Source organism: Notamacropus eugenii, chromosome 5 (genome assembly GCF_028372415.1).
Source record: "Notamacropus eugenii isolate mMacEug1 chromosome 5, mMacEug1.pri_v2, whole genome shotgun sequence".
NCBI classification, from domain to species: domain Eukaryota; kingdom Metazoa; phylum Chordata; class Mammalia; order Diprotodontia; family Macropodidae; genus Notamacropus; species Notamacropus eugenii.
In genome coordinates, this window is record NC_092876.1 from 425335373 (window position 1) to 425350160 (window position 14788).

General features: G+C 39.6%; 1 protein-coding gene across 16 annotated transcripts in view; it reads right to left on the reverse strand.

The window, feature by feature from the left end:
* Nucleotides 1-10116: 10116 nt before the first annotated feature.
* The window catches only part of ITSN1 (intersectin 1), a 279156-nt gene continuing 274484 nt past the window's right edge, over nt 10117-14788 (reverse strand). For 15 of the 16 annotated variants that reach the window (XM_072616851.1, XM_072616849.1, XM_072616843.1 and 12 more), the window contains one exon: nt 10693-10927. In XM_072616851.1, the coding sequence (XP_072472952.1) occupies nt 10779-10927 (149 nt within the window). In that variant the 3' untranslated portion in view covers nt 10693-10778. Of the gene's footprint in view, nt 10928-14788 lie in introns of all 16 variants that reach the window. The other variant, XR_011968537.1, reaches the window with a different exon arrangement.

Below are 14788 nucleotides of genomic sequence, written 5' to 3' on the forward strand. Positions count from 1 at the left end.
ATTCTCCTAGTCTCCCCCCCCACACACACACACACACCACACGAACTCAGTGGACTTTCTTCATTCCATCACAGTCTTTTCCACTAACATGCCTTAAGTTTCTGAAGTGAAAGGCACAGAAAAATACTGAGCATCTGTTATCTGGCTTAAGCAGGAAGCAAGAATCCAACTCTACACATAGATGACTCAAGGAAGGGGGAGGGAGTTAATAGTTGGACCTGCTCTGTTTGGTTTGGCTTTTTATCTGCAGAGTGGATCAAGGGAATACCTGTGGTGCCCAAATTCTCTGACTCAAGGGGAGACAGAGTTCTATACACAGTTTCTCTGTGCAGAGATTTGGAGCTAAAATTATGACATGACTTGCACTTGAAGAAAAGGAGGAGAGATACAAGGATACCTGTAGATACTAATATAAGAGACAACAGAGTATAGTAGAAGGTACAGGATTCTAGTCCTCAGTTTACCAGTAACTACCTGTGTAACCTTAGACAAGTAGATCTACCTTGCTGGCTCTTGGCTTTCACCTTTATGATTCCTTCCAACTCTAAGATTCAAAAATTTGTTTTCTTGTCAACACCAAACTATTGTTGGGTAAATATCTTTTTGCTCCCTAATCTGAAATTTTCTCTTTATTTGAAAATGTATTTTCTGGAGTTGGAGTATGTGAAGCCCTGGAAATCAGAGATGGGATTGACCAAATATCTCTCCCAGTGCTACTACTCTGAACTCATTTTAAAAGTTGAAAGGGACGAGCACTGAAGCCTCGTCCTGTAATACTTTCTTTTCCCCAAGAAGTGAAATGAGCACTGGGTTTGGAGTCGAAGGTCCTGGTTTTTTAATCTCATTTCTGCCACTTCCTTAGGCCAGTGGGGTCACACTCAAATAGAATTGAAGGCTATAGAGGAATCCTATGGTGAGCACATAGACTTATTTTAGAAATGTGATACGTTCTATGTCTGATTGTATTGTGGTTTATTTTATGAAATATTTCCCAATTACATTTTAATCTACTTCAGCTGCACTCAGGAGTGTTGTGGACCATGTATTTGACCACTGTACCTTAGGCAAGTCAAAGGTAGGAGATGCACTACATGATCTCTAAGGTACCTTCCTGCTTTAAATCCTTGACCCTATTCAGTGTTCCTATAGATGAAAAGAACAGAAAAGCCAGATACAGAGAGAGATGGAAATGAATGGGATGGAGAGGAGAGTAACTCACAGCAAAGTATGTTTAGAACACCTCAACACCACCATTTTAAACAATTAAATATTGATCAAAATTCCCAGCAGAAGTAACTCCCATTCCGACCACTGCACAGTGAGAAGCCCTCAATTCAGGCTATTGGCCAATTCTCAATAAATGTTGGACAGTCTAAATAAACAAGCTGCCAACCAAAGAAATTTTGTCAATTGGAGAACTTTCCCTGTTTACTTTGAGACGTATATTTGAGAATCTAAATTCTCATGATAGCACCTTAGTATGCAATCAGTATTAATAAATGACTTAAACTATAGTTCATATCCCCATTATAATAAAATTTGTTATAACACAAACTATGATATATGTATCCCAAAGTGTATAACCCAAAACATATGGTGTAAAACAAGTAGTTTGTGATGCGCATGAAAGTAGCGTGTAGTTTCCTTGAAGACAGGCATGCTCATATTTGTGTGGGCGGTGTTCAGTATAGTGCTTTGCATATGGCAGCCAGTTACCAATTGGTTGTTGGCCATTCAAATGGGTGCTGTCTTACTTTCTAACACTATTGTTTTATACACACACACACACACACACACACACACACACACACACACACACATATATATTTTCTTTTTAAAAGGTGTTCTGCCATATTTTGTAAAAGGTTGAATTTAATTGGAGGTTAGATTAAATATTTAATTTTGACTAAGAAATGGTGGTGGCATGGAGAACTAAATATTAATCTGGCTTTGTAGATGACAGAACTAATCACATATGAACTTGAAAGGAATTGTCTGTTAAGTGTTAAGTATTATTTAAATGACTTATTTCACTATTATCTACTACGAGTGTTACTGTTCTGTGACTGAAACATGATGTCATAATTCTACAGTGTTAGAGAATGGGGTTTTGATTCTGTTAAAGATACTTTGATAGACTGTGAATGCTGAAACATTATATAACTCCCAAAGGCTTTTCTTCTGCAGTTTTCCTGCTTATCTGTATTCATAGATTTATAACCGGAAGATCCTTTCAGATCAACTAGTTCAACTCTCATTTTACAGATGAAGATAATTGATGCTTCTGAATATTTTACAAACAATACAGATTATGCTCCCCCCCAATCCCCTCCCTTTGTAGTGCTTTATCCAAGGAATTGGGGAGCTGCCAACGTGCATGCCCAGAAAACAGGACAGAAATTCTCAGTGTATTCTGAACCAAGGATTGTAGGGGCTGTGACAGTGTAGGAAACAAAGTCTTAAATTCCCCCTACCCAAAAGAAAGGAGAAGATGAAATTTCCCAAGAACTGAAAAGTGAGGAAGTTGGCCTGGGAGAAAGGGCAGGAGAGAGGATGTGAGGTCCTCTGGGAAAGAGAGAGAGCAGACAGCTGTGCTGGGAAGCTGCCCAGTGTTGTTACTGCTCCTACTGCTGCCACCCCAACCCCGGAGTGAAGGTTTGGAGAAGACTAGCGGAACTATGTGGAAACCACATGGAACACAATGCAGAGTGGACACAGCTGCTCCTGTTCCCTGAGAACAAAACTACTGACTGTCCCTTACCTTGCACTGCGCCTATATTCCCAGCCTTCATTTAAGAGTGGCATTTTGCATGTGTTTTCAAAATAAACTATTTTATCCATCGTGTGTGTGTGTGTGTGTGTGTGTGTGTGTGTGTGTGTGTGTGTGTGAGAGAGAGAGAGAGAGAGAGAGAGAGAGAGAGAGAGAGAGAGAGAGAGAGAGAGAGAGAGAGAGAGAAAGAGAAGCTGGGGAGGATGAAATAGAGATGACAGGAAGTCCAAGGTCAGGACAATGAGAGAGAGAAACTCTTTGTCAGTTTGCTAGGAATTCTAGCTTGGTTTCATCTGAATAAAGGATTTTATTGACATATATTTTCACAAAAGCAGAAGATAATAAATTAATCCATAACATTCTGGAACCAGTAGGGTGAGCCAGTAGTTATGTGGTGAGAGAAGTCAGCCCTGTGCATCTGAGGCAGTGGCTGAACACGTTTTCTTCCTATTTATTGTCTCTCCCAAAGTCCATGTAAATGTACTGTCTTGCCTGTTAGTTCATGGAAATGACTGAACACCCAAGGGAGCAGACAGAAGGAGAGGTAAACAAGGAAAGGAAGATGAGGTGGTCATCAACTGCTTTTAGAAAATAAGACTGATTTTATTTCAGAGAAATACAGGATATTAGAGGAAGGAACCTGAGAGATAATTTTACAGATGCGCAATTTGAGGCTCCTACGTACCTTGCCCAGGGTCATATAGTTAGTTATATCTTTAGACCATATCATCAAGGTAAACTGTCAACAGATGTACAGCCTTGTTATTTCTTGTTACAATTTTCTGCCAACTTTACACAAAACCAAAATCCACCAGGACCTTTTCTTTCAGAAAAAAACAAAGCAAACCATCCAGGAACTAATTACAGTCATAGATCACCTGTTGCTCTCAAAGGAGGATCTATGGGCAATTCATAGATCCATATCCCTAAACTAATCTATTTCTAGACCACAGTTTCTTAACTAGGGCCTGTGAAATTGTGGTAGTTCTTTAAAGATATATTTTGACAATTATATTTCAATAAAATTAGTTTCCTTTGTGATAAATACTTTGCGCTTTATTTTATTCATTTAAAAACATTATTCTGAGAAGTGATCCATACGCTTCACCAGACTGTCAAAGCGGGCCATAACACACAAAAAAGGTTAAGAACTCCCATACTAGAGCATCATGGGTCCCACTAAATGAACTGCTATATTTTTTCCAGACAGCCAATTAGAGAACCAGTGTGGTATAGTGCATAGTGACTTGGAATCAGGAAGACCTTGGATTCAAACCCTGTTTTTCTGAGTCTCAGTTTCCTCATTTGTAAAAAGAAGACACCAATACCTCTAATACCCACATAGAAGCTTATTTTGAGGTTCATTTAAATGTATGTTAAAGTACTTTACAAATTTTAATCAGTTATTATTAACTATGAGCAGAAGCGGGAGGGGGTCAGATCGCTTGTTTTTCTGTTTCTGGTCTACAATAACTTCCATGTAGAAGGTGATCTTTAGCAAGTAACCACTAATGGAAGGCATGGTGAAGGAATGAAGGGAGGATAAAGAGACATAGAAGAAATGGTCAGAGAATACATCAAAGGATTTAGGTTAGAAGGGCACTTAGAGAACAACCACGCTAGTCCCCTCATTTTACAAATGAAGAAGCTAGAAGCCAGAGAAGGGAAATGACTTGCCCTAGGTGACACAGATAGTACAGAGCACAACTGAGGTTCTAACCAAAATATTCAGATGCCAAAACTACTAATTTTTCCAGTAGCTGTTGGATATCAGAAGACTCCCAAGGATAGACAGTGTGACAGTGTCCTATTCCTCCCATGATGGCTAAAGGGAACCAGAGGTGACTTGGCGGGGAGGGGGGGAGGTAATTGTTGGAGTTCTGCTACCAATGTTTATTCAATTTTCAGACAAAAAGATCAGCTGCTATTCAATGTCTGTCTAAAATTATAAACTATTAGAGCTAGAAGAGACCTTAAGAGGTGATCTATTCCAACTCCTTACTATACAGCTAAGGAAACTGAGGCTTAGATGGGTGAAATTATTGGCCCAAAGCCACAGCCAAGACTAGAGCCCAGTTCTCTTTAATTTTCCCTATTTTTTTAGTTCTCCATCACGCTCACGCTTTTGGAGAAGCAATTAATTCTCATCTCCCTTTGGAACATAATTATCAAATATGCTGAGAAGTACAAAAGAGCTTGCCCTGACCAACACTCCTCCCTCCACCTGCTCCACCTGCCACTCTGAGGAACATTCTATTGACGCTGAAAGAGCCCGACCATCCCCAACTATATTTATCCATCAGTGATGTCTGCAAAGCACCCTCATGTAAAAATATGAGCAATAATATACAGGCTAATATATAGGCAAAAGCCATGAGTGGGCATTCCAGGATCACGGTGTGCAAAGAGAAGGGACGGTAGCTTGAGTAAGCTCCTCTGTGAAAGCTGAAAGCTGCAAGCTGCTCAGGCCACAGTGCCTGAGGGTTCCAAAATGTTATTAATTTCTTTCATTGGGTGTTAGTTAAGATCTCCGTAAATTAAAACATAATAACCCTGTAACACCAAGAGATCTGTGGACAGATGATCAAAAACAGTTGCTTTCTTTGACTTTACCTTAGCAAGTAAAAAGTCCTACCCTTCAAAAGCAATCTGTTCTGGATCAAGCCAGATGGCCTCACTGGACACCCAAGGCTGTAATCATCTTAACCCACTACAGGCAGATGCCCATGATAAAGTGCTAGTGTCTGCGATAAAGCCCATTTTGTGACCCCCAGAAGCTGGTGAGGAAAGAAAGGGTCACTTGGAGGTCAGTAAATGAAAGACAACTTAGAAGTTACAATAGAATTCCTTAGGTGGGACACACACACACACACACACACACACACACACACACACACATCCTATAAACCACAATCTCATACATTCTTACTACTGATACAAAAAAATAAAAACCAAACCAGGGGAACACTATTCATATGATCTCCTTTGGAAGTCTTTTTTACTCTATACATTCCTTCTTCCCTTTACCAGCTTTAAAACACAAACATAAAATTAGAAAAACAAACTCATATCTAGCCTTAAATGCTGTTTTCCACATGGTCGTTGACAAAACCATTTCTCCTGGTATCTGGAGAGAGTGTTGTATCCTATATCCCAGACAACAAAGGGTCTTTCTTGAATATTTCTAATCCAATCCAACCTCAAAGGGTCTTTGACAGGTCACATTGGGTGAGTACCAAACTGAAAAAAGGCTGACACTTCTAAAAGAAAACCATGAACCCCACAGTTCACAAAGACACTGATGTGAGATTATGTCCTTAAATTATATGTGGCCCCCAAACAGTGTCTCTCTCTACTTAAATCATGTTGCAAACCAATCACATCTTCTCTACCAAGAGACTGTGCCAATGAAGCTATAATGACTGCTGTGCTGAGGGTAAGTTATTGTTTTTTGTCAGAGAGGTGATATCATGACACACAAGGGATCTGGATTTAAGTGAGGGAGGATGATGCAAAGTCACCAGCCTCATTCTGGCCTCTGGAGCCTTCTGGGTCCAGCGGCAATAATAGATCAGGATGACTGGAGATGGCTCCAGATGCAGTGGGTAAGAGGAACAAGATAATGATAATTATTTTAAGTTTATAGGTTTTAAGAAGAAAGGACTTTTGGTAGTAAAAGTTTTGAAAATGATAAAAACTTTCTGTAACTAGTACCAATCACAATCAAGCAGCTGGAAATCACTGCTCTAGATTTCTCATTCATGTATGGCCTATGGCTCCAATCCTTTCTGGCCCAGCATTCCACAAAAGGCTCTTTCTAATCCAACACAGTCTTTAACTCCAAGAGGTGATTGGGCAGGTGCCCTCCTCAAAACCAGCAAAGACTTGGCTTCCAAGAGCCCTATGTAGGAATGCTTTGATATGCTCAGAGTAAGGTCTCATCTCAGACTTGGCTTTATCTAGGGGGAGTCCTAGCACACTGATTTTTTTCCGTTCTGAGGATCGTCAGGGAAATGTTATTGAGATGGGGAATTTTTTTCTGCCCCTTTTCTTCTTGTTTCCACCTTCCCCTCCAATCCCAGGGAGTTTCCTTCAACAATGAAATCACCTCCAAAAAACAAACTCCTCAAATTGGTGCTATCAACAGGGTAATAGGGGAGAGCTATTTCTATACTTTAAACACCCATGCTTTAAAATGTCAAAAAGAGAGGAGGGAAGAAAGCACAGAATGACAAAGACCTTACGCAGCTTTGCTGCTCTTTGCTAACTCCAAATGGTCAAGTCCACTGTGGGGCCATTGGACCTCATCACTGGACCCATATCTTGAAGGCTTCCCAAGTAATTTTTGGACTGTTGACCTAGGAAGTATACTTGATCTTAATCAAAGTCCTAAGTTTCAGGGAAACAACTACAGCTTGGCACTCACCCAACCTGACCTGATTCAGAAATGCTTTGAGGTTGGATTAGATTGGAAATATGCAAGAAAGACCCTCAGCTCTCCAGGAGCGCACTAAATGGTTTTGTTGAGGACCATCTGAAGTTGGATGTGGGTTTGCTTTTCTTCCTCCTGGGAGTACTAATGTGGCTAAACTCTAAAGACCTATCATCGCCTTCTGTACCACAATTCTCATGGTAAAGATAAAGGCAAAGACCTCACACTAAACCTACGTAGTTTTTTGGTCCACAGTACAAGAAATCATAACTTTGGGAGCAGAGAGAGGTAGAATGAAACCCCATTCCCTGCACCTCTCAGGATGCAGAACCCTTTTTGGATTGGAAGTTAATCTGCTCATTTAATTTGAAAGGGGAGGAAAGATAGTTTTGTTGTTTTAAAGATCTAAAGTATAGTAATGAAAAAAATCTAACACTTGAGGATCTGAGAGGTGCAGACTAATCTTATTGGAATATTCAGGAATTTGTAGCACTTAAATGCTAACATGCTTATTCTTGAAGGTCTATACGAAAAAACCACCAAAAGTTTTAAATTAATACAATTCAACAGATGTTTAATAAGCACCTACTACATGCTGGGCACTTTATTAGGTGCTGGTTTTATAATGACAAAAATAAGAACAAAACTACTTGCTAAATTGAAAGCAAGCTAGTCACAAACTGAAAAAGATGTCGATTTCCTAAATTGAGAGAAAATTGGCAGTTTGTGAGCAACAGCCCTATCTTGGTATGGTTTTCATCTAAGTTTAGTCTTAACTGAGTCATTCACCCATGTCACTCATCGCCCATAGTACAGGTGGAAGAAAAATCACTACAAATATGAGCAGGAAGGAAGAAAACAGATAATCTGAGAAGGTGTTTCATCTCAAAGAACATGAGTTTAGGAGACCAGAGTGGAAAAGAAACCTGAGAGATGGGAAGAGAACTTTAGGGTTTCCCCTAACCACCTACATTCATCTATACATCTGTCACTTGTCAAGAGAACAAAGCTGGGAGATGTTCTCCACAGATGGGTGCAGACAAGTTCTTCACATCACCCTTATCCATCTATGAAATAGAGTCAGGCAGATTATACTGGTGCACAACACCAAACATATCAGCATCTAGACTTTGGGTACCACTTAGCATCGAGAAGGTACTTCCTATAAACACTTGGGGCCAAGGGAGGACTATCTTTTGTTTTTCATTTTATTCTGATTATGATACTGGAATCTACAGTGGGTGATTCAGCACATCCAAAGGGGGTACGAGATGCTTCCACTGGAAACATATCAACATTCAACATTTAGCTCATTTAAGATAATGGGGAAAAACAAGGACATATAGAAGAGCTGAACACAGTAGGTCAATGCAACTCCACATGAATATTTTTAAATAATGCTTTGTCCTATCACAACACCATGGATTTCAAGAATTTTAGGTTTAATAAAATGTAGTAATATAGAAAGTAGGATCATAAACAAGCTGGTATGAACCTCATGGGCCATCTGTTCCCAACCTCTTATTTTACAGGTGAGGAAACTGAGTCCCAGGGAGGTTGAGTGACTTGCCCAAGGTCACATAGGTGCAGGTATCAGAGGTGAAATCTGAGCCAGATCCTCTGATAAGTACAAAAGCATGAGTTTTATAAGTCTATTTAGAGATCTGATTTCAAACAATTCCTCAACAACATTGAAAAATAGAAACTAAAGATACTTTGAACTATGTTTTCTGTCAGTTAGTGGTGAACATATGTATGACTGGAGTAAAACTGGGTGTAACCTTGCTCCGTTGAATGTTTCTAACTAAAGATTGTATCTCAGGTTCAAAAAATACGTATGTCTCTTGTTTCTGATACAAAATTCTACACTAGCTTTAATAAATAAATAATAAAATGTTTCTTAAAAGTATGAAATGTAAACTTTGTTGTTCTTCCAACATAGTACAATTTTTTTAATTGCTTGAAACACAATAGTGCCCTTACAGGAAATCCCATCACAATATACAGAGTCTACATTATATCGTACCTATCACTTAAAAAGATTTCTCCACAATCCTAATGTACATCTAGAAGACCCATATCAGAAAGAACACCACTGAATACAGGAAAGAGACAAGTCACTACCAGGGAGAACATGCAAGAACCATACAGCCTATAGAGATCAGGATTTACACAAACTCTAACTAACCAACATGCGAACAAAAACAGCCCACCCCTTTCAACTAGCAAACCAAGTTATTGCCTTAAATACCAACTTACCACTGGCGTTTAAGCAAGAGAGCAGAGAATTCAACAGAATAACTCTTTAGCTTCACAACTTAGCACTCAGGCATGTACACTTTATTCTGGGAACACATCACCTTCCATCAGTGAGAGTTGAGTCTCTATACCAAGTGCGGGATGGAGAATCTCTATGGATGTGTTTTCCTCTCAACATGTGGAACAGGTATGCCTATGATTCTTCTCACCCCAAACAGGATGGGTTTTCTCCACATTGTCCTACTCCGTTCTTTCTCTTTGGCCACATTTCCTTTTCAGACCTTAGCAAAGACGCCTGGCAATCAACACATGTCTCTTGGTAAGGACACCAAAAACAGCTGCTCCTATTTTTCATCACATTCAAAGTCAGACACATTCAAACACAAAACAGGCTTATGATTAGTCATCAGTAGATTGCCTTTGTCATGAAGTAAATGCTACAATATCTCTGGGTCAGTTTGGGTCTTTTTCCAGCATTGCTGGCCTTTACAGTACAATCAGTGTTCACACAAGTAGGGTTTCAACAAACCTACTACAGTAGCTGGGAGTGGTTTTGTTAAATTTATAGTGAGACTTATTGAAAAGCCCACTTTCAAACATGCTAAGAATCTCTCCCCTTGACCCGCCTGACAGCTGAATAATTTATTTTTAACCATTAATTGCTGTTACGTTTATTCCCCTCAAACAACAGCAGGATTCTTCAGCTCAATCAGCTCTTAAAGGCCCAATTCTATGGCATGTTCAGAAGACCATCTATGCCAAATGATCCCACATCAGCATTCCAAATGAGAACTGTGCAGACCTTATCCTGAAGGGAATGGAGATCTCATGCCCCTAGAATTGTTTGTCTCTGAACCAGTGATGAGGGACTGAAATCATTGTCAAAGAGCCTATGTGGGGGATACAAGGAGGCAGACATTGGAAGAGTTACATAAAGTCTTCAGAAACAGAGATGTTGCACTATTGAATTACCTATACAGTAAAGAGAATGGATGGAGCCAACCACAGGACAGGTCAGACTTTTGAACAAGAATCCGTTTTGATTCTAGCTATAGGATTTCAGAAACCCTAGAAACTAGAGCAAAAGCCTACATGTGAAAACACAGATTTGCCTCACACATTAGGATTGGTCATTTTGGGAAGGATTGTTAAAAGGTGATCTTGGGAGCTCAGGGAGCCCCTCACCCCCAATTTAACCCCAATGCTTTACAGATGAATGAATCGCAGTGGCTACTTAGAAAAATAATACCAAATTTCAGTTAATTTCTGCAGGGCTCTGGGGCTGGGACGAGAAGGCTACATAGGGGCCCTGCCCCACTACGGTTCATCAAAGAGCTGCAGATCCAGTCGGACAACAATCTCTCCTGTTGGAACTTCATGGAGAAGGAGGCATTTTGTAACTGGCCCCTTTGAACCCTGGTCTTTTTTGATGTCGGCCACACGGATTTCTGTCCGGCCCAAAAAATCTAAAATGATAAAAGCACAAAAAAAAAAGTGAGAGAACATCACTATTTTTCGATGTCAATATGTGACCACCCCCAAAAATCTCCCTGATTTTACTTTCCCTAACACTTCAGAATTTCGATGGGCTTTATTTTGTACCCTTCCTGATGCAATGGAAAAACTCCAGACTGGGAGCAAGGAGTTCTGAATTCTAATCCTTCTTCTATCACTAACTAACTATGTGATTTTTCACTGAGTCACTCAACTTCTCCATGTCTTAATTTCCTCATTCATCAAATGAGTATATTATCACTGGCCCTCCTTGCTTCCCACAGTCACTGAAAGTAAATGAGGTGATAGGTGACATGAATGTGCTTTGAAAGTGAGAAAGTCTGTTCAAAGGAGCAAGCACCTAATAAGGCCTAATAAGTGCCAGGTGATTTATAAGAATTAATATAATATTTATATAATAAAAATGAAATTTTTAAAATAGTAAATAATATAATTAAATTCTATTAATATTAAAATTAAAATGTACACATTAAAGTTATCCAACTTGATCCTCACAACAATTCTGTAAGGTAGTTGCTATTATTATCCCCATTTTACAGTTGAGAAAACCAAGAAAGACAAAGGTTAAATAACATGCCAAGGGTTATACAGTTAGTAAGTGTCTGGAGCTTTGAACTCAGGTCATCCTGACTCTCCAGGCCTGGCTCTCTAAATACTGTGGCACCCAGATGCCTTAGACATTCAGTTCAAATGGGTGTCTACTATAAGAAATGCCCTTCTTTCAAATCTCCTTTGCAAGAGCTGGGAATCTGTCAGCTGGACAGGGAGGGAGTATTTCACCCCGGATGTGAACTACAGAGGAAAGCCTTTGCTATAAGCATTACACTAGAAAGGTACACTTGTATGCCAATAAGAATATTAATGAGGTTATGCTGTTTCATGGACTCTTAGCTGCAAGCTCCAACTCCATCAGTTAGAATAAGAGTTTAACAACCTTCACTCTGAGGAGTCTGTGAGTGTGAAAGAGAGGGGGTCTTTTGCCAGGATGAATTCATAGCATTATGAAACAGGGAGACAGCTTCAGGGTTCAACAAGATGGTGGACTACACATTCTTAATGATCCTCATGACCTCTCAAAGCTCTCCAAATAGAAATTATGTGCCAAAGATAAAACAATTTCAACCATCTCTATGATATAAACCCAAAAGAAAGTGTTTAAAATTTTATGAATTGATGCCTACACTGACCTTTCCCACCACCCACCATGCTACTGACAATAAGACTACTCTAGCCAATGAGCCTATGAGCTTTTAACAAAACCCAACCCCATACTCCAGTCCTCCCCTTCCTCTTTTCAACCCTGATATTTGGGCTTCAGGCTGCAGAAGTTTACTGGGGCCTAACTGGCAAGCAATGTGGCAGCATTCTGTGCTACAAAACATTTCTGCAAGAGGGATAGAGGGAAAGGATCACGACACCTATCTGAGCTCCACCTCATACCCTCCTCATTCCACCTCCCAGAGGCTTAGAGATCCAAACTCCAAGTGATAGAAATCATCCCTGCATGCAACATCACCTCTCTGAACTTCTAGGCCAGAGAACTGAGGAACAGAGGGAATGAGACAGGACACCATTGTGGGGTGGGAGGGGAGCAAGGTGCTATTTCACTAATCTTGAGTAAATGAGCCCAGAGTCAAGTTGGGGCCAGTTCTGTCTACCCAAAAGTCACTTGGGGCAGAGATCTAGGCTGGTGAATGGTGAGCTGCTCAGTGTGGGAGGAGGCTGAAATGCTTTGAGATACAGCCCCCTGGGAAATCACTATCAAAAAAGAGGGAGTCAGAATGTGAGCAATTGGGGAAAATAAGGAGGAAAAGATTGAAATTGCCAAATGTCTCAGGAAGAAGAAAACTCAAATGTCTTGAATATAAGGAGATAAATCAACAGGGAAAACATTAACAGCAGAAGGAAATACGACTTTAACATAGAATAAATGAGTGGAAGCATCTATGAATAAACACCACAAAACAAAGAAAAATAATTCAACGTTTGATGAAACAGAGGACCCTAAGGGATTTGAGGAGAATATGGAACTACAACACACTGGTACTAAGTGGTTGAAAAGAGAAATGAGAATTATGAGAGTGGAATTTATGGAATAGGATAGAAAAATAGGATAGCATAGGAAAAAGAACAGGCAGAAGAAAAAACACGAATAGGAGATAAATCTCGTCAAAGCAACAAAAGAAAGAACAAAATTGGGAATGAAGGAGATGATAAGTAGGAATATAGAAGTGAAGCAAAAAACAATGATATTAAAAGAAAACATGCTTTCTAACCTAGCAAAACATACTGATCTCAAAAACAGGATATAGAGAGACAATCTAAGGATTATAGGTCTCCCAGAAGAAAAAAATCTGAACTAGAAAGCAAGAAATAATACATTTCTGCCCAAAACTTCGGGAATATGGAAAATGAAATAATTATTAAAAGAATCGCTAAATCATCTCCAGAAAAACACAAAAATTCAAGGCTGCAAACACCAAGACACATAGTGGTAGCAGGAGGGGATTCCACTGATGAATGCTCCCAAGGGTGAATAGACATGTTCTGTGAAGGAAGGTGTAGACTTTGTTCTGGCATTGTCTGAGATATCTGATGTTGAAAAGACTACCTATCCTACCTTGGAAGGAGGGTAATTGGAATTCCTGGAGAGTGGAAGTTCTCAGGGAAGAGATTTTAAGATGAAGAAGAAGGAGGAGGAGGAAGAGATGAAGAAGAAGTGAAAGAAGATAGAAGAGGAGGAGGAGGAGAAGAGAAAAAAGATGGAGGAGGAAAAGAAGAGAAAGAAGATGAAGAAGGAGGAGGAAGAGATGAAGAAGTGAAAGAAGATAGAAGAGTAGGAGGAGAAGAAGAGAAAGAAGATGGAGGAGGAAAAGAAGAGAAAGAAGATGAAGAAGGAGAAGGAGGAAGAAGAGGAGGAACAGGTAACCAGGGAGAAGGAGATTAGTGGCAGGCTGCATAATCAGGGACTTTGGGGGCTTGGGAGAGGGCCGGGCATGATGACCTATCATGGGGCAGGAATTAGCATTGTTTTGGGAATGAAGGACCATGGAAAAGTAGCAGAAACTGCCTAGAGTTGAGAATGGATACCTCTTTTTGGATATGGATACCAAAAACCAAATTTTGATTCTATGAGGAATAAAGAGAATACAGACTAGATAATTATAGGGTCAAGAACTAGAGAATGAGGACTTAGTAACTGAAGAGACATAGTACTGTGTCTATAGTAGAAAAGGAAAAAAATCCTAATTTGAAAAAAAAAAACAATATTAGAGACAAATGGAGGAAAATATAAACCTTACTCTCATAACTTGAAATATAAATGAATGACAAAATCCAATAAAAAGAAACCATGATAGATTGGATAAGAAAACAAAACCCCATAATCTGTTGCATGCAAGAAATAAATTTTAAAAACAGATGTGCACAAAATAAAACGTAGGGGATAGGAAAAAAATTTATTATGCATTAAGTGAATACCAAAAAATACCCTGGAATTAAGCTCATCATCAACCTAGGATCAGTCCTTTGTGTGGATCTAGTTCCATTTTAAAAATATAATCCAGACCTGCAACCTTAATCAGAGCCTAGAAATTCCCCTTCGCAAAATGAAATTGCCCAATTGGCTTCCTTTGTGCATACTAATAAGAGTGGGAAGACACCTGCTACTTTGAAATATAGAGAGATTGGCGTTTCCCACGTTTACCCACTGAGCTTTGGAATTCTTTTTACAGAGTACATACAGCTTCAAAGTTTTCACTGCGCAATTTCCTAACTTTATCAGTTGCCAGCAGAAAGAAGAAAGGTCATTG